This window comes from Fomitopsis serialis (genome assembly GCF_022376445.1).
Source record: "Fomitopsis serialis strain Sig1Antser10 chromosome Unknown B0H18scaffold_218, whole genome shotgun sequence".
Taxonomy (NCBI): domain Eukaryota; kingdom Fungi; phylum Basidiomycota; class Agaricomycetes; order Polyporales; family Fomitopsidaceae; genus Fomitopsis; species Fomitopsis serialis.
Genome location: NW_025955178.1, coordinates 1 through 18,521, shown reverse-complemented (window position 1 = coordinate 18,521; position 18,521 = coordinate 1). Strand labels below are relative to the sequence as shown.

General features: G+C 60.5%; 5 protein-coding genes across 5 annotated transcripts; 1 reads left to right on the top strand and 4 right to left on the bottom strand.

The window, feature by feature from the left end:
- Positions 1-430: 430 nt before the first annotated feature.
- On the bottom strand, positions 431-1,947 carry B0H18DRAFT_960799 (uncharacterized protein; the record flags this gene model as incomplete). Its single annotated transcript, XM_048042997.1, has 5 exons — positions 431-799; positions 960-1,400; positions 1,469-1,640; positions 1,762-1,802; positions 1,867-1,947. The coding sequence occupies 5 exons, from the start codon at positions 1,945-1,947 to the stop codon at positions 431-433; spliced, it is 1,104 nt and encodes a 367-aa protein (XP_047885612.1).
- Positions 1,948-2,866: 919 nt separating this feature from the next.
- B0H18DRAFT_1126809 (uncharacterized protein) lies at positions 2,867-3,584 on the top strand (the record flags this gene model as incomplete). Its single annotated transcript, XM_048035222.1, has 2 exons — positions 2,867-2,899; positions 3,411-3,584. 2 exons carry the CDS (start codon positions 2,867-2,869, stop codon positions 3,582-3,584), a joined length of 207 nt encoding a protein of 68 aa, XP_047885611.1.
- A 307-nt stretch (positions 3,585-3,891) lies between these two features.
- B0H18DRAFT_1126808 (uncharacterized protein) lies at positions 3,892-5,023 on the bottom strand (the record flags this gene model as incomplete). Its single annotated transcript, XM_048035221.1, has 4 exons — positions 3,892-4,077; positions 4,311-4,631; positions 4,746-4,856; positions 4,916-5,023. 4 exons carry the CDS (start codon positions 5,021-5,023, stop codon positions 3,892-3,894), a joined length of 726 nt encoding a protein of 241 aa, XP_047885610.1.
- A 4,284-nt stretch (positions 5,024-9,307) lies between these two features.
- Positions 9,308-9,994, bottom strand: B0H18DRAFT_889310 (plasma membrane H+-transporting ATPase; the record flags this gene model as incomplete). Its single annotated transcript, XM_048041270.1, has 1 exon — positions 9,308-9,994. A coding segment is annotated over one exon (687 nt), but the record flags the coding sequence as incomplete, so codon positions are not given.
- A 7,115-nt stretch (positions 9,995-17,109) lies between these two features.
- B0H18DRAFT_826861 (uncharacterized protein) lies at positions 17,110-17,697 on the bottom strand (the record flags this gene model as incomplete). Its single annotated transcript, XM_048039355.1, has 1 exon — positions 17,110-17,697. A coding segment is annotated over one exon (588 nt), but the record flags the coding sequence as incomplete, so codon positions are not given.
- Between the last annotated feature and the right edge of the window lie 824 nt (positions 17,698-18,521).

The window sequence follows — 18,521 nt, the reverse complement described above, 5'->3', positions numbered from 1 at the left end:
CTTCCTCCCGACGTCCCGCCCGCCATGTCGACCGAGGATACAAAGAGCGAGAAGAGGTCCGCCGCGACCGCCATGGCCGTCCCGGTCGACTCTCACACTACTGACCACCACCACCCCGGCCTCTCCGAGCTCCGCCATGCGGGGGGTATATCGCAGAGAAAGCCGCCGCGCCTGTCGTCCCGCGAGCAGCGTTACTTCGGACGTCTTGGAATGGGTACAGACAGGGTCCAGGTACCGAAAGGAAGTCCTGATCCTAGGATTCTCCACGTCTGGAGTCGCGGCCGTACTCACCCAATGACACCCATCCCCACCACGTCAAGCCATGTCTCTGTGGACGCGACGGCGTCGAAGGCCCTGTCCTACGCTGGCCGTGGTATCGTCGACGAAAAGGGAATGTCCGGATGCCCGCAAGTCTGACCTTCTCCACGTCCTATGGATACAGCGCAAACGCCTTCTGGAACATCACCGCCAGCTTCCTCACCTCCCTCTCAAACGCCGCCTTGTCCGTCCACGCCAAGCAGAGGCTCGACAGCTCGCGCGGCACGCCCTCGATGTGGGTCAGGACCTGGAGACCGAACGTCCCGACACGGAACGTCTCGTACTCCGCCTTGGCAAGCTCGCCCGAGTGCACCACCATGCGCGTGTAATTGAGCGGGCAGCGCTTACCCGTCCCGTACTGGTCGCCCGTCCAGCCCGCATTGATCAGCCAGCAGTCGACGTCGTTCTTCGACATACGCTCCGCGAGCATCTCGGCGTGGCCTCCGGGGTGCAGGACGATGAACGGCGCGAAGTAGCACGTCTAAAACGTCGGGATGGGCTCAAGGATGCCGTCCTCCGTATCAGGGGGTTTCCTGGCCAATATCAGTGATGTCTTTCTCCATCATAGAGTCTAAGGAGACTCACGAAGTGTAGCCCGCGAGGAAGTGGTAGCTCGCCTGCTCAGGCAGGAGTTCGCTCACGGGCGGCAGGGCACCGAACGCATGGTAGGTGAGCATGATGATGTTGCTCTGCTGGCGGTTGACCACGCACGGGATCTGCGCGTTCGGGATGAACTCAATCGGGTACGCGCAGCGCGTGCTCTCCGTGATGCTGACGTCTACGTAGTGGGGCACGCGCAAGATCGGGTTGTACGCGACATTCTCGAGGATGCTCCCGAAGCGGACCGCGTTGGAGATCTCGGTCTCCTTCTCTGCGGAGAGGTCGACGCACTTCGCGTAGCACCCGCCCTCGAAGTTGAACACGCCGTCGTCCGACCAGACGTGCTCGTCGTCGCCAATCAGCTTCCGGCGGGGGCCGGCGGAGAGCGTCGTCTTGCCCATGTCCGACAACCCACAGAAGAGGGTCGCATCGTTGTTCTCGATGCCGACATTGGCAGGCGGGTGCAGTGAGAGCTGGCCGACCTTGACCGGTCAGCGGAGGCAGTGCTACACATAGTCGTCAGTCGCACTCAAGGGGACGGGACGAAGACACGCGCCATGACGGAGAAGGCACCCTTCTTCATCTCACCTGCATACTCCATGCCGAGGATGATCGCGTTCATGCGCTTGAAATTGATCTCAACAGACGTGGTACTGCTCACGCCCTCCGTGAAACGGCTCGCCGGGAGCTGGTCCGCGTTGTAGTCCGGCTCGCCGAAAATCCTTCAGCTCTTCCTCCGCCGGGCGGATGAGCGTGTTGTTCTGTGAGGCGTGACGTCAGGGCCCGACGCAGCGGTACGAGGCATAAGAACGACTTGCTATGAACAGAGCGGGATCAACTAACGCGCAGACGACGCGGGCCTTAATACGGTACTTCGGATCCCACTATGCGAGAGGGAACAACAGATCAGCTGCACTGGCCCGCACTCGGCGTGACGCCGCTACTTACGCCCGCGTACCCGTCAAAGACATAGATGTTGTCCCAAGTATTGAGGTAGTCGACGGCACGCTCACGGTTGTTCTCGAACATGTCTGTCGAGCAATGAGACGCGTCAGCTAAGGCCTTCTGAAGTAGAGTGGACGCAACAACGCGCGCTCGTCCATCATGATGTCGACGCTCCCCCAACATAATATATCGCCTTCGCTCGTCTCCTCGTACATGGTTGGCTTGTCCTTAGGACTGCGCCCCGTCTTCGTGCCCGAGATGTTGATCAGCGGAACGCTCGCAGAGATGACGGCGCGCACATCTCGGATTCCTCGTACTTAGAGCGGAGCAATGGGCACGTTGCGCTTGATCTGGATCCGGTCCATGTTGAAACCGGCCTGGGAGAAGTATCCTATTAGGTAACGGCCGACCAGCGAGTGAATGTCAGTTGCAGTACCGTAACGGGAATGAAGTGGCTGGAGTTTGGCTGGCGAACGTACGCTTCAAGGCGCGGCCCGGGCGCGGGCCGCTGAGAGCCTATTTCTGAGATCTGGTCAGACGGAAGAAGGGTTTGGACTGAAGCAATAGCGACGTGGTGTTGTCACTGAGTACATCAACGTACTTACTGTATACAGGCTATAGGACCATTCAGTCTATTAGACGTGGCAAGCACGTAGTTTTGTACGTAGGGGACGCTCAGCGCCAAGTCGGGAAAGAGCAACGTAGCCTAAGTAAGCGACCGAATTCCGATCAAGTTCCGATTGAATTCCTGGCACGCCGTGGGGTCTGTGCCGACACGAGGGGAGGGCATGAAAGAAGGTGTATGGAAAGAAAGACGGTAAGTTTCGTTGTGTCATATCAGACTTAGACACTCTTAAGTACTTAGATGAGCAGATGAGTTACTGGGGCGTGGGCTAGTCTCCCCAAGCAGACGTAGACAATTTTTTCAACCTTCGTGCCTCAGGATAACGTGGGCGGAAAACCAGCGGGAGCAGCAGCGGTTGCCACACGACAGGTGCGGACGATGGTGTATGGAGCAGACGAGAAAGTGGAGGCGGTATAAGCTTGACTGGAACTGGTGAAGAACGATTGCTTGGGATAAACCTGTGAGTGAGCACTGAGTACTGAGTAGTGAGGGTCGCGGAGAAGACCGTTCCCCGTCACGGTCGGTGGCTGCGTACCGGGCCAGTCTGACATCGCCCAGCTTGCTTTTTGCAGCTACGTACTCGGAACACACGTCGACACAGTAGTACGTGTGTGCCAGGCGCTGCTTGATCGCGTTTGACTTTGCGAGCACCTCAGGCTCCAGTACGAGCCTGCCACATTTATACGTGCCTTCATCCACGCCCATAGCCCCTCCGTTCATAGTCCCTGCACGCTCAGTGTCCCGACGAAACCACCACCATAGCCCCGACCGAGTTCTCGCTCCGCCTGCAGCACGGTCAGCCAGGGTCTTTCCTGATCACACGTGAACGTGAACTCACTCATCCGCGACTACCTATAGGTATCACCGGAGGCTTCGCTCCTCCCACCCCTAGTGCGATCTGATCACCGGAACACCCTCGCAGCCCAGCTGGAGCATCACCGCTGCCGTGCGCCCCGACGGCACGCCCTCCCTCGGTGATGAGGAGCGCAAGGCGCTGTCAGCCACCGACACAGGGGCGACAATACTCGTCGGCGAGCTGCACGATATCCTCAAATCGATCCCGACGGAGCAGCCGCCGGGGAGCGAGGACATCTAAGGTTTGGACAGGAGCATTGCCTTCGGGAGCGACGACCTGATGTGGATGGATGGCGGGCCCGCGGGATGCGGGATTGGGACAAGCACGGTGCAGGCGACGGCGGAGGACAAGGCGAAGGTCAAGAGGGCGGTGAAGATCGTGCAGGAGCTGATCACGAAGGCGTCGTGAGGACGCGCGCAAGGCGATCTACTTGCGGGTGTACAACATGTATCTTTGTATCTTCAACTGAACATACCCTATCTTACCGCATCAACATGCCTTACCGATCGTACGTAGGCGGTGTCTGCGGAAGCTTGTTGTGTCCACGCTACTCCCCGTTCGGCTTCTCCGCCTGCATGGCAGATGCAATCGCGCCTCCACCAACGACCGCACCTCCCTCTCGGACCAGGCTCTCCCGCGCTTCCGTCAGCGCCTTCTCTTGCTCGCCGAGCGTGGGTTTATGGGAGGCGACGGCGGAATGAAGGGAGGCGTAGAGGGACAGCTTCGCTTTACGCTTCATGCATCAGCGGCCGCTCACGAGTAGACCCGGAGACTGCAGTATGGGCAGGATGGAACGCACGTCATGTGGTCTTTGACCTGATGCGATCGTCAGCGACGTCCTTGAACGGACAGCAAAAGGACGACGTATAAGATCTAAAATCTTGGCGAACTTCGTCGTCAATTCTGCATGCACCTCGCGTCAGTTGCGGTTCACGCAGTTTCCGGGGGAACAACACATGAACTCACCCTCTGCGCCAGCCGTCCACTCCTCCATCGAGCACTCGGACCATCTCTTCTTCGCCTCTCGTACACGTCCACATGGCCCTCCACGAACTCGCCAAGGTCTTGCCCCATGAGCTTGTACAGCGCCTCCCCACGTCCCATAAGGTCCAAGAGTACGGGGTGAGCCTGTGGATGAACGTGCGCCTTGGACATGCGGGAGTACGGCCTGTCGGGCTGCTGCGATTGCGCGCGAGGGTCAGGGATGCCGTGCTCGTAGTCGTCGGGAGCGATGTAGCCGCGGACGTCGGGGGTCGGTCCGCGAGAGTAGCGCGCTGCGAGGTCGTCCTGCGCGGGGTGTCAGCAAGGTAGCGAGGTCGGTACCAGGGAATCCGCTGGAGTTGCGCAGCCACGACCTAGCTAAATGGATGCAAATCGTGCCACGAAGAAGGTTAAACTCACCGCGGGGCCATGCCCATCCAGCTTGTACCGCTTAGACTGAGTCCCGTACGCAAACTCTTCCTCCTCGAAGTCTTGCTGGCGGATGCGTTTGACCGACCTGCGCAAGCCATGCTGCGACGCCTCAGAAGGAGCGTCGTCCGAGCCCGCGTGGGCGTCGTCCGGGAAGGAACCGGAGGCCCGTTAGCCCTGAGCACTGCTGGGGTGACCCCGGTCGTCCTCGTCTTCATCTTCGTTGATCTTCTCCAGAGACGGATGAGAGGAGACGCGCGGGCGAGCATGGCCGCGCTCTGTATTGTTCGAGCCCAGTGAGCGGGCGCTATCGTATCTGTCGCCGTTCGCAGAGTGAGGGTCCGAGACGTTGTCGTCGCCAGCGGAGGTGACTGTATGCTAGTGGTTCGCGTTCACATTGTCCCCAGAGCCTGTGGTTTGCATCTTAGACGGCACGGGCAACATCGGCGGGCGAAATCCGTTCACAGACAAAAACTCGGACCCAGTACCAGTACCAGAGACGGTGCTTGAGAGGAAGAACGGAGAAGACGGACGAGAGCCCGATAGACGGTGGGCCTGGCCCGGGGTAGGACAGGCCTGGTCGAGCGAGCATCGGCTCCAGAGCTGTCAAAGGACTTGCGGTTCATGCCCAGTCCGGAGGCCCCGTTAGACTGAGGGACAGGTTTGCGCTTCGCGAGGCCGGATACATTGAGCGGCTTATTTGTCGCGGCTTTCAGTGCAGCTTCGGCGCTGTGATGGGTGGCTATATCTGAGTGGACCCGTCATTGTATGAGTGTGAAGGGGCTGAGTAGCTGCCAGAGAGCAGCCTGTTCGGGCGGAACGAGTTGTGAGCGACGGTACTGGAGAGCGAGGGAGCCGAGGTTTGGGGTTGTTGGCGCAATGCAGGCCGCTGAGGCATAAAAGGTATGCAAGCAGCCATCTTCGAGTAGAGCAAAAGCTTCAAAAAAGGCAACGGTGTTGAGACGGACGCAAGGGAACCAGATGAAGAGTGGGAGTGCAGCGAGACGGTCGGTGTATGCGTGGGGGTCCAGCGGAGCGAGCTGTAGCGAGCCAAAGAAAACCAGAGCCGGCAAGCGCTGCCATCTGATGAGTCTGCAGTATATGTGTGAAGCTTTTGCGGCGCGCAAGCAGAAAGAAACGGTATCAGACGGTCGAGGAGAAGATGGTCGTACGGAGATTCGCGATCGTTGGTCCTTGGAGAGAATTGCTGAAGCTTGGATACCGACGCGTTTGTCACGTGCGCTCGCTCTGAGCCAGTTCTCCCCAGTCCCAGCCGAGGCTGCCAGCGGTAGTCTACATGGTAAATAAGTTCCCCTCCACACCAGCACTTCAGTTACAGCTAATTCCATATTGCTAGACCCCCTTCCGAAAATGTGTGCACAGGCGGAGGCACTGGGGACAAACCGGCTTGTGCGGAACCCTAACATTGTAAGTTGCCATCGTAAAACCGTGTATATTAGGTGGAATACCAAAAATAACATATGGAAGGGAGCCTAACATTGAAAGGCGCGGCCTCTGATTGGCTGGCTTTCGATGTTAGGGATGAGAAAATTAGTTATGTTCAATTATCTACCTAATATACACGGTTTTACGATGGTAACTTACAATGTTAGGGTTCCGCACAAGCCAGTTTGTCCCCAGTGAGGGCGTCGGGCCTTCGTCTGGCCTTGTTTGCAGGTGATCCGCACGCTCTGCCGGTCGACCTCGGCTTCGGAACGCGGTCTGGTTCGCCCCCGACACTGCCCGTTATGGTAAAATGACGATGGTGAGACAGAAAGAATACCAAGGCCGACGAACCCGCCTGTACGCCCTTTCCGGCGAGGGGTCTAGCAATAAGGAATTAGCTGTAACCTATCCTGCCCGTCATCACGTTTGTAGCTCTCAGTTTTGCTGCAAATCTGTGGGCCCTAGTTCTGCGCTCCGACACCACGCATAATTGTCCCAACAGTGACGACTCAGCTTAGTGAGTAACTGAGTTCGTGTTGATGTAAGGAGGCAGCGCGATCTCTCGGCTAACCTGCCTAACAATAGTATAGTTTTATCGAAGCGCGGCTCTTTTGCTTGATGCTAAGTAGGCCGAGAACTCGGAACCCACAATATATGGTAAGCCGCTTTCTACAGGACGTGAGCCCGCACAGTGGATTGATCATGGGCAATCTTGTTAGATGGCCCATACGGTCACCAGTGAAGGCGACGACGAACTCAGAATCGACTTCAAGCCACCCGCATACTCAAGGTATAGCTCGCCCTCTACTCCGACATGCTGCAGTTATTCTGGGCTCATTGGCTTCGCCGATGCAGCGAAGGGTATCCGCATCTTCCGCAGGACGTGATCAAGCACATATGCTACTGCCTCTGGGACGACCTCCTTGCACCTGCCGTTTGCTGCACAGTCTGCCGTGCTTGGTACCACGCTGCGCAGCACGTCTTCCGCCGCAGCAGTCCGCACCACTTGGGCACTGGATGGGCCTTAGAGTTAGACCACTACGCGCGCGTGCTGAATAAACCGAGAAATAGACCTCAGGGCAAGACTTGCATAGACCTATTAGGAGTCGTGGATGAATCTGGATAGCCATTCACTCATATTTGGCGCATACTCCTCCCCGGCTACGTTCCATCCGGCCTCCGTTCTCTAGACCTCTCTGACATCGATTGAGGGGTACCCAGACCAGATGACATTTTCTTCCGTTGCCTCGCCTATTATACCAGTATTACAAAGCTTGTGATCCAGCGGTGTCGTTTTCGCAGTACACTGGATCTTCATAGGTTGCTCAATTCACTGCCGCATCTCGAGGCTCTAACTCTATGGTCCATCACACTACAGCCCCTGCAGCCGGCCATCCTTGCGCCTCGCTGCGCGTCCATGGCTTCCCACAAGCTCAAGAGCATATGTATATATGGTCTTCCGTCGACGTGTGCACTACCTTCTACCCATCTGTCGTCGATCTAGACCTGGACTTGCGGCACTTCTCCTCGCTTTTTCATCTGGAACAACACATGTCGCATTATACAGCTCTGTCGATTCTCCGTGTACACCTGCATTTCGACCCTGGCTTAGATCCGCGATCGAATGGCTCAACGTCCGTGCACAGCGCACTGACACATCGTCTCTCACCAAGGCCGTTGGTGTTTAGGCTCCGCTATGTACCTCCAGCACGCGTGTTGCAACTGTTAAGGCTGGTGTCCTCCCCTCAGGAGTGCGGTGACAATCTACAGGAGCTTAAGGTCTTGTTTGCAGACGGGCGGTCCGAAGAGCTTCAATTGGGCGTCACACAAGTCCTGGATCTATGTGGAAGTCGGATTAAGCGGTTTCGCTCGACTTGTCCGGATCTGGACAACGGTGAGATCTCCCACCGATAGCCTCTTCCATCGCTCACGAGCGTAAACATCCTACAGTAGCTGCCTATGGGGACGCCGCGTCTCTCGGGAAGCACGGCGCTGGAAGAGCTGCATGTGGCGTTTAGCGGTGTTGTACCCTCACTGCATAGCGTCCAGAGGATCCTTACCACGCTGTTATCGAACATCGCAAGCCCTCATGTGAAGCTGCTCGACAGCCGCTTCCTACTAGTGCTGGCAAGTCCCGCCACACTTCGAGATATAGCTGAAGTACCACCTACGGCGACTTGGACATTCGCATCCGTCTCGGATTTCCACGCCCTTCTTGTTCGTGGCGTCTTTGACCAGCTACCCCCTGAGTGCGTGCGCATCACCTTCGCAATGCGAGACTCGGTGGCGATGCAAAGAGAAACAAGCTCTCTGCGATCAAGGCCCACATGGTTGCTTCATTCGCGCCATGATTGGATCGTGGAGTCTTGAACCTTGTATTCAACCCTGGTACGGAAACATGGAAACGGACTGCCCGGTGTGCTATTGGTAGAGGTACCTGAAAAGCAGTCCTGAGCGCGGGATCAAGCAGCAGGAGCGTGAACATAGCTCACCGCCTAATCGCGCCCGTCATCTACGGGACAATTGGATGACGTACGACATTCTCTGAGCATCGTAACGGTGAATACGCTTGGGGATGTTGGACAGCAGGCTCAGCGCGTAGTGTTCCGGCATCAGGCGTCTTTCAGGCGTGACTGAGTGCCACGAAATAAGAGAGCTGTGAGACAACACGGCAATGATTTGAGGACTCATAGTGAAAGCTCACTAGATTCAAGCTTGTCGGGGAATCTTCATGGCTGCCAAGCTGTTGATTTATGAGTCTATGTGCACGCAATTTGAGTGCTCCTAGTGATGTTCGGCGTTGTGCAAGACGGTCAAAATGAAAGTGAGCATGAGGAGCATTGGCAGAAGGAGCGCGTATAGAGCAATTCATATGGATTACCAGCGAGTCACAGGTAGGCCAAACATGTATTGCCTACTAGTAGATCGTCATATAGAACGGGAGGTATCGCAACATACAGAGAAACAGAGAAGGCCGGCCATACCGACGTTAGCACGAGAGAGCGGGCGCGTCGCTGGCACCGTCACCAGGCATCGCGACCAAGTGGCCAAGACCCTGAAGGCGCTTGATCGCGTACTTGTGCTCCGGGAAGACACCAGCGAAACCGTCAGCGTCGAGGCTCATCTCGTCGAGCGAAGTTGTCGCCGTCGACCTCCTCGTAGGCAACCGCGAGGGCGCGCAGACCACGCGCGGCGAACTCCTCAACGTCGGCCTCGAGTTTGTTCTCCTGCTCCTCGGTCTTGTTGCGCGTGCAAAGCTCGATGATGATTCCGGTCATGCCCTTGGTGACACGCTTTGAGCTTGCCAGAGCTCTCCTCCCGGTAAGTGATCCCGTGCGCTTGTCGACGGGGTTGAAAGGCTTGAAGTCGAGCAGCTTGATACCAGCACGGGCGCGAGAGGTGTCGCCGAGGACTCCAAAGACGCAAGTGTCGATCGCATCCTGGTTCTCGGTACGCGAAGCGTAGGCAGCGAGGAGGATGACATCTTCGGCGGAGAAGGCACCGTAGGTGCTGACGGTCTCGCGATCGATGGTGAACTTCTTGGTGGTGAGGGTACCGGTCTTGTCGGAGCACAGGATGGTGGCGGCGGCAAGCTCCTCGATGGCCATAATACAGGTGACGATAGCCTTGTATTTCGCGAGCTGCTGGGCACCGACGGCGAGCGCCACGGACAAGACGGTGGGCATAGCAATGGGGATACCACCGATCAAGAGCACCAGGATGTTGTTCAAGCCGCGACGGTAATGGTAGCGGAAGCCAGCGTACAGGCAGAAGATCTCCGCAATGACGAAGATTCCGATAGCGACCAAACAGAAAGTCCCGATCTGGCAAGGCAAGTGGCCAGTGGTATCGTCGTCCTGGCCGACGAGCGACGCAGCGCTACCAAAAAACGTGTTTGCACCGGTAGACTCTCGCCAGTCAGCGCAGCCTGGTCAATAGAGGCGTTGATAGTCTCCGCGAGACGGCAGTCGGCCGGAACGAAGGGATGGAGGTGGGTTAGGTTATGAGACGAAAACGGGCAACCTGGACGGCTAGGTTCGCCACAAGCCCTAACCCTAATGGGCGCTAATTCCGTTTAGCGCCTGGACTTTGAGCACGTGGACGCGCGTCACGGTGGACGAACGAGAGAGGGGAGAGCAAATGGGAATAAGAAGAGGGTGGACGCGGCGACAAGTCCTGAAGTGGTTGAGCAGCCACGGCACGGACGGGCAGGGACTGGTGAGCCGACGGCGCACCCGCGCGTGAGGGAGCCCGCCTGCCTGCCCAGCCACGCTGCAGTGCGCCGTCGGCGCACCCCGAGGAGGCGGCGAGCGGGGTGCACAGGGTCGCCACTGGCCGCCAAAAGCCAGGCGAACGCGGGGCCGGTGTGAGCATGGGAGTCACCGCGGAGGGGTGCGCCGATGGCGCACTAGCGGTGACGACCTGCTCCACCGGCCCGCAAGCCGGCTGCGGCGGACAGGGCGGGCCGAGTGCACCCGCTCGCCGCCTCCTCGGGGTGCGCCGACGGCGCACTGCAGCGTGGCTGGGCAGGCAGCGGGCTCCCTCACGCGCGGGTGCGCCGTCGGCTCACCAGTCCCTGCCCGTTCCTTACGCAGGTGCCTTCGACTGACGGACTTAGCGTTGCGGCCACCTCTCTTATTCGTAGTCGTCTTATTCGTAGTCTTCTTATTCAGTCTTATTCTCACACAAGTCAGTGATACACACAATAACATTCGTCATTAACGGTCATTACATTGTACATGAGATGATGCAAAAAAAACGCGGCCACGCGACAGGACGACAGGCTCACTTCTTCGACCGCTTCTTCTGGCGAGCATCCGCGGCGCCGGCACCAGGAGTACGCTCCTCGCGTCCCGCCGGGCCCGCCTGCAACCGATTCACCGGGGCGGCCTTCCGATTGGAGCGACGCGGGGCTGCGTCAGGTTTGGGCGGGCTGCTGCTCGGCTCGCGAACGCGCTTCGGCTTGCGGGGGGTCGGGGACGCCGACGAGGCCGACGACAGCGGAGACGACGGCCGAGTCGACTCAGAGCGCGAGCTCGTCGAACGACCGCGCAAGTCGGACGGGCCAGCCTCCGGGACCTCGGGCACAACGGGCTCCTGGTCGACGGCCATGTCGTCGACGTTCATGTCGTCGACGAAGGGCGGGGCGGACGGGGCACGGGAGAGCGAAGTCGAGCCCAGCTGGAACGACACCGCGGCGATGGTCGGAGGGACGGCAGGGGGACGAGTCGGCGAGCGCGTCGGCGAGCGGAACCACAGCGAGGGATCCAGCTGGCCGGGGGTGTCACGCGCACTCTGAGTAGATGGTTCAGGTGCGATAGGTGTTGAGTGGCGTGACACCACGGGCGGCGGGGGGGCGAAGGGCGAGGCGGGGACCGGGGGCGGGATGGACGAAGGCGGGGGCGGCGGCGCGGGGACCTGGGGGTCGACGTCCATGGAGTCGACGGGGTTCTCGCCGGCTGCGGACGTGTCCGGGATGGGGGCGGGGGCTGCGCTCGACTCGGCGGAGGGCTGAGGGTCCTCAGCCGCGGCAGTCTCCTCGGCGGGGGGCAGTCTCCTCGGCGGCGGGGGCAGTCTCCTGGACTGCCGGAGTGTCCTCGTCGCTGTCCGAGATGAGGGCGCGCGACTTCGGCCCCTTCTTGCGCGTGGTCTTGGGGGCGGGGGCAGCCGTCTCCTCAGGCTGAGGGGAGACCTCAGGGGTGGGCTCCGGGACCGCCTTCCTCATCCTCGGCTTGGGGCGAGGGCGCTTGGGCGCCGCGTCCGTCGACTCCGCCGCGGGCTGCTTCGAGGTCGACGCCTCCTGGTCGGCCGTGGACTTGCTCGCCTTCTTCGGCGCAGAGCCTTCGCCGGCGGTCTTCTTGGACGCCTTCTTCGGCGCAGAGCCCTCGCCGGCGGCCTTCTTGGAGGGCTTCTTGGGGGCGGGAGTCTTCTTCTCGACCGCCCTCTCCTTGCCCTTGCCCTTGCGCTTCGGGGCCGGCTCGTCGTCCTCGTCCTCCTCCTCGTCGCCTCCTCCTCGACGTCGGACTTGACGTACTCGTTGTCCTCGGCGGCCTCCAAGTCGAGCAGGTCGAGGACCGCCGCGCCGAGCATCCGCTGCCTCGAGCTCGCTGAATGACGAGTCAGAGTGGATTTCAAAAGAATGACGTGGTACTTACCGAGGTCGAAGCCCGGGGTGATGAACGCGATGTGCATCACGCCCTTGTCCCAGGCGATGTTGTTGAGGGCGACGTCCACGGACTCGGTGACGACGATGCGGTAGACGAAGACGTCGCGCATCTGCCCGAAGCGGTGGATCCGCCCGATCGCCTGCTCGTCGGACTGCGCCGACCACGTGGTGTCCTGGCACCGGATGAGAGAAGGATGAGAAAGGAAAAAGAGACAACGCACCAGGAAGATGATGACGTTGGCCCACGCGATGTTGAGCCCCGTCGCGCCGACGCCAGACATGACAGGATGGTTTTGCCACCCCAAGTCGACTTCCGGAACTTCTCGACCTCTTCGGCGCGCTGCTTGGCGGACAGCGAGCCGTGGATGAAGACGGCCTTGAAGCCGTAGGCCGCGAACAACTAAGACAGGTGAGAAAAGGATTGAGGGATTACAAAAAGAAGACTTACGTTCTCGAGCACGATGTTATTCGACGGGAACGTCGAATAAATGACGATCTTGTCCGGCTCGTCCCCCGAGTACGAGACGTACACGTAGTCCTCGTCGGGGACCAGGCGGTTGGAGTCCGGGAACTCGGGGAGCTTGGAGAGGGGGACGCCATCGAGCTCCGGGTCGTTCCGCATCGGGGGGGCCTTCGGCTTGCTGTGGTTCTCGAGCAAGTCGACGAGGGCCATGAGCTTGGCCGTCGGGATGGCCTCGAAGTCCTCGCGCGTGACCGGGATCTTCGCGTCGGGCGGGGGGTGCCGGGCCATCGAGAAGTGGAACATCGTCCGGCGGATGTCCACGTAGAAGTTCTGTGAGTGAAAATTGTCAGCCACTGAAACACTGGCAACAGGTGCGCCATCGGCGCACCCGCGCGAGGGGGAAGGAAAATCATAACAGTGGCCGTGCGAAGGCACGGCCGTCCAGTGCGCCATTGGCGCACCCGGCGGGGGGCCGCGGGTGCCACGCAGGACTAATCCACTGCGGGCAGTGAGCCATTGGCGCACCGCAGCACGGCCGGCCTGTGAGACTCGCCCTCCGCGAGGGGTGCGCCGTTGGCTCACTGCAGCTGTATGCCAGCGAACCGCCCAAGTGGCTCATGGGTGGCTGGCCAGCGCACCCTGCGCTGCGGTGCGCCAACGGCGCACTCGACGAGGGCACTGATGAGAGGTTACGGTGTTCCAACCGGACCTCTCAGCAGCCCCGCGCGGGGTGCGCCTTCGGCGCACCCGACCCCATACTCGAGCAAGTGGTTATTTGCTCACCTTGTCCGTCACCGCGGCCTTTTTCCCCTTCGCGTCCTGGCCGACCTCAGCCTGGATCGACTGGACCACCTTGCGCTCGTACGGGGCGAGCCGGAGCATGATGGAGATGTCGTTGCAGGGCGGCAAGCCACTGACAACGTTCCCCTGCCAGTCCGTGGACGTCACCGTCCGACGGATGACCATGCCCGCCCACCGCTTCCGGTAGTCGGCCATGATGGTGATGGTCTCCGCCGCCGTGGCCGAGCTCCACGTCGACGGCTCCCCGTCCTTGCTCTCCTTGGCGGCGGTGACGCGCCGGAGGGTCCTGTTGTCGCGCCGCTCCGCCCGGTCCTTGGTCTGCGCGCGCGTCAGGAGCCGTCCGTGACCGGCGAGCTCCTCCTTGTACTCGTCGCCGAATCGGGGGAGGCCCATCAGGCGACCGATGGAGACGAGGTCCTGTGCAGCGACGGTGAGCTTGGTTACAATCCGGAGAGTGGGACTTACCATCGCGCTGGTGATCGTCGGCGTCGCCGACAGTCCTACCATGGAGCCCGCGTGCTCCCGGAGATTCCGCACCGCGCGGAAGGCCGCATTCGGCTTGCGCATCTCGTGGATCTCGTCCACGATGACGAGCCCCCAGTTGCGGCTGAACACCGACTTCGCCTTGATGGCGGCAGCCTCGCGGGCGGGGCGGGGGATCTCCGATCCGGCGTGCCACGGCTCGCCAGGCGGGAGCATGAAACCTCGGTGCTGTCCTTCGACACCGCCTACGCAAGTATTGTGAGCGAGGAATGGATGACGAGGGCGTGTACTTACCGGCACCGTCGAAGGACGATCTGCCGACTCTTCGGCTGCTTGAAGGCGTTGACCGCCGCCCAGAACTGCTCCGCCCGGTTGCCGCGGACGAGGGCGGTGTACGACATCAGGTCGAACGACTTCGCGGACACGTACCGGTGGATTTCGAGCCGCACCTGGGTCTCGAGCGAGACGGGCACGACGATGAGGCGGGGGCGTCGAGGAAGTTGCCGTCGTCGGAGCCCGGGAACTTGACGTTCTCTGTGAAGAAGGTAAGTAGCTATCTTCACCGCGCATAGAAACGTGACTTACTGTACTTGCCCGGGAAGTGGCCGTGGGACGCGTAGTGCATCCGGAAGTGCGCCATCATGCAGATGAGGCCGACGACCTGCATCGTCTTGCCGACGCCGACGCCGTCCATGAGGAGGGTCGGCTTGCCGGCCAGCACGTTGTCGAGCATCTTGACGATGCCGACGAGCTGGTGCCAGCGGGGCGCCAGCGGGATGGTGTCCTTGCCCTCGAGCGCCTTGATGCCCTCCGGGGACCACGGGTCGTGCACGCCGATCGTCGACTCGACGAGGTTGAAGAAGGGGATGCTCTTGTCGGCGCTCCGGCCGAGCATCGCCCAGAGCTCGTCGGGGGTGCACTTCTCGTACTCCTTGACGCCGGTGCCCCACGCGAAGTCGTCCAGGTTGTGCAGGCCGATGTGCAGCTCCGCGTCGTCCTCGTCCTCGATCTGCTCGAGGAGGCGCTCCAGCTCGAAGTTGAGCTGGTCGACCTCCTTTGCGTCGGCGAGCTGCTGGAGCGCCTCGACGACCGACTTGGGCAGCCCTGCAACGAGGTCAGAGGTCGTCGGAGAGGCGATGACGGAGACGTACCGGGTACCGCCTTCGAGCGGTCCTTCATCTGGTCGCGCACCTTCTGGACGTTCTCCAGGTGCGTCTTGAACTTCTCGACGGCGGCGACGTTGTCGAGGTTCCTCGCCGCCTCGAGGTGCGTCGAGACCTGCTTGAAATACCTGGTCATCGCGCCCTTGATCGTCTTGCTGTCCTTCTTCAGGATCTCTGCACCGAGGGTTAACGCGGCACGCTTTGCACAACGCGCGCACTCACCGTCCCAGTCGTTCTCCATCCCGGCGACCCACTTGTCGATCTTCTTGACCTCGTCGCCGATCCGCTTACCCTCCGAATGCCATAGGTGGGGAAGATCCGCCCCACGTACTTCGTGGCCCACGGCTTCGGCGTCGCGGCCCTGAAAGTCGCCCCACCGCCGAGGAGCTCGAGCACGACCGGGAGCGTCGCACTGGCGAGGTTGCACTCCTTGACGTTGGGGAGCTGGGCGTGGCGTCAGTACCGGTGTTGGACGACTGTGACGATGCTCACCGTCATCGTCTCCATGTTCCGCATCGTTTGATACGGCCCCAGCTCGACGGTCTCGAGCACCTGCAGCGTCCGCGCGCGGATCTGCCACTCCTTCACGGCCTCCGTCAGCCATCCGAGGACGGCGTCGCGACCCTCCGAGTCCTTGTCCTTCTTGATCTTCAGGCACGCTTGGCGGGCGGTCGCGCCCTCGATTGCCCGGTACCTCGACACGAAGGCGAGGACCTTTTTGAGCAGGGCGCCGTCGTGCGCCATCCAGGAACTCGGGACGGACTTCGGCCCGGCACTCTCATCCCACGGCAGGCCGGTGTTCTCCTTGCGCGTCAGGACCTCCCACGCGCCGCAACTCACCAGATCCGGTTGGCTGACCATTAGGTCGAAGACGTTGTGTTGGGGCGTCCACACGCCCATTGCGAAAGCGGGAGCGAGGAAGCAGGGGTGGCGGTACAGGAAGAGAGTAATGTGGGGGGCAGGGAATGGTTGTGAGGGGCTTTATAGCCCACAGCAGTCCCATCAAATTTCGGCCAACGGGGATCTTCGATCCAGATAAGCGTTAACCGAGACGATCAGCGCCCGGGGACACTGTGGCTCGTGATGGGATTGGACGGGCTGCCCGCGAGAAGTGCGCCGACGGCGCACCGCGGCGTGAGCGAGCAAATTTTCATTGAGCGCCCACTGCTGATAGGCCGGGAGGATCAGCGCGGTGAGCCGGCGATCTCGCTGATCTTGATCCCGCTGGGGTCTGGAGCGCGGATGGGGCATACCGCTTTGGGTAGGCTGGGCGGGCACGGAGCGCCGGGTGCGCCGTTGACGCACCGCGGCGGGGCCTGCCACCGCGCGCTGCCACGCCCAAGCAGGTCGCCCTCGGTGCGCCGAAGGCGCACCGCAACGGGCAGGGCACGCCGGCCCACCGGTCACGTGCACCGCCGCCCGCCCTCGCCCCAGTGCGCCTTCGGCGCACTCAGGGCAGATCGCTCGTGAGGTGTTGCCTCGCCCACGCTTTCCGTTCTTTGCGGGCTCCTCCATCCCCTGCGCGGGGTGCGCCATTGGCTCACTGGACTGGCGTTGTCAGCACACCGTATATATGTCGCACCGTCTATATGTTGCTTTCTACATTGAGGTAGAGTACACACTATGGACCGTTGCTCATTCCGACGACTCCTCCTCTTCCTCGCGACGCCTAATCCTCTCATCCCTCGCCGCCTGCTCCCTGTCCGCTTGCTCTTCGTCGGATGACATCTCGAAGGGCACGTCATACACAGGTGATTGCCGGCCTTCCTCCTCGGGGTTCATCTCCTCCGGACGCACACTCCGGATCACCCAGCGCTCGCCCTTGTAGACCAAAGGATTTACCGCAAGAATGGGAGCCGGGCCTCGGCTCCCGGTGGGCACGGCCTTTGCCGATGAGGCGCCGGCCTGACGCGTGTTCCAGATCCGGTCATTCTCAGGCTGCGGCAGCCAAAGCATTTGGTTGAACAGCCCCAGCAGCGCGCGGCGGAGCGCGGGGATGTCCACCTCGTCGTGCTTAGCCAGCAGCGCCGACCACTGTTTCCAGTACGTACACTGCACGTAGTTCTGCAGCGAATGGTTGATGGTGGTGTGTGTCGGCGGGAAATACCGGTCGAACATTATCCCCGTCCAGAATGTTCCGTCCACGTGATTGACGCGGCACTGCGTGAATGGCAAAACCGGTGACTTGAACAACCTGTCGGGTGCGTTCACCTTCTCGATCGCTGTGACCGTCAGGAACGATCGATGCTGTCTTCCCTTCGGAGACGGGGCCTTCTGCAGGAGATCACACTTGAATTGCTCCCACAAACGGGACACCCGTTGATCCGCGTTTAACGGAGGCGCTCGTCCTCGTTCATCCTCGCGATCGATGGCCTCCCTTCTCGGCTCTGCGATGTCGATCCGGATGCCGCGGTCCGCCAGTCCGAGATTGCGCTCAGGCACGGGTTCGGTGCGGTGATTGATCGTCGAGCTCGTCTGCGTTTGGCGATTGGGACTCGGTACGGATTCCGTTTGGATGGGACTACCCGGATCCCCGTCTGGCCGAACAAACCACGGAGGGTGGGCATGTCCTCGGCCTTGTATGCGAGCGCCAACATGTCGCCGTCGAGCACACGGCGCCTGTCCGTGAGATAGCTCCCGTGGTCGCTGACATATTGCCCAGGAGGAACAGGCCTTGCTTGTCACCCACGGGCGACCAGTCGTATCGTTCGTCGTCGTAGACATCGACGTCATGCTCAGACATGAGATCCTCGGCCTGGTGCATGGCGACGTCAGCCTCTAGCTGTGGATATGGTGTCTTTGTGGTGTTGCGGTAGAGGCATCCGTTGAGCATGTGTGTAAGGACAACGCCGAGCTGGAGTGACTCGTCCCTCGCCCGGAGGCGTTGGGACTCTTCTTCAGGTGTTCGATCATCGTATAACAACAGAACACTCTCCACCACTTGAATGTCCTGTGGGCGGGTTATTTACTGATCATACCCTGTATTCAAACTCGCTACCACCACGTGACTGCTGGCCAAGAGAGGCATGCATTATAGGGTGTTTCTGTAGGAAATTGGAGCACAGAGTACCCTCTGATTACCTATATAGAAATTTCTATATAAGGAAATTTCTATATAAGGAAAGTGTGAACATTTAAATTACTTGAGTGTGAAGGTGCGCGCCCGCGCGCATCCACAGACTGTACATGCATACCACATTAGCTGCAGAGATCACGAGAGGTGTGGAGACGCGCAATTGCGCACC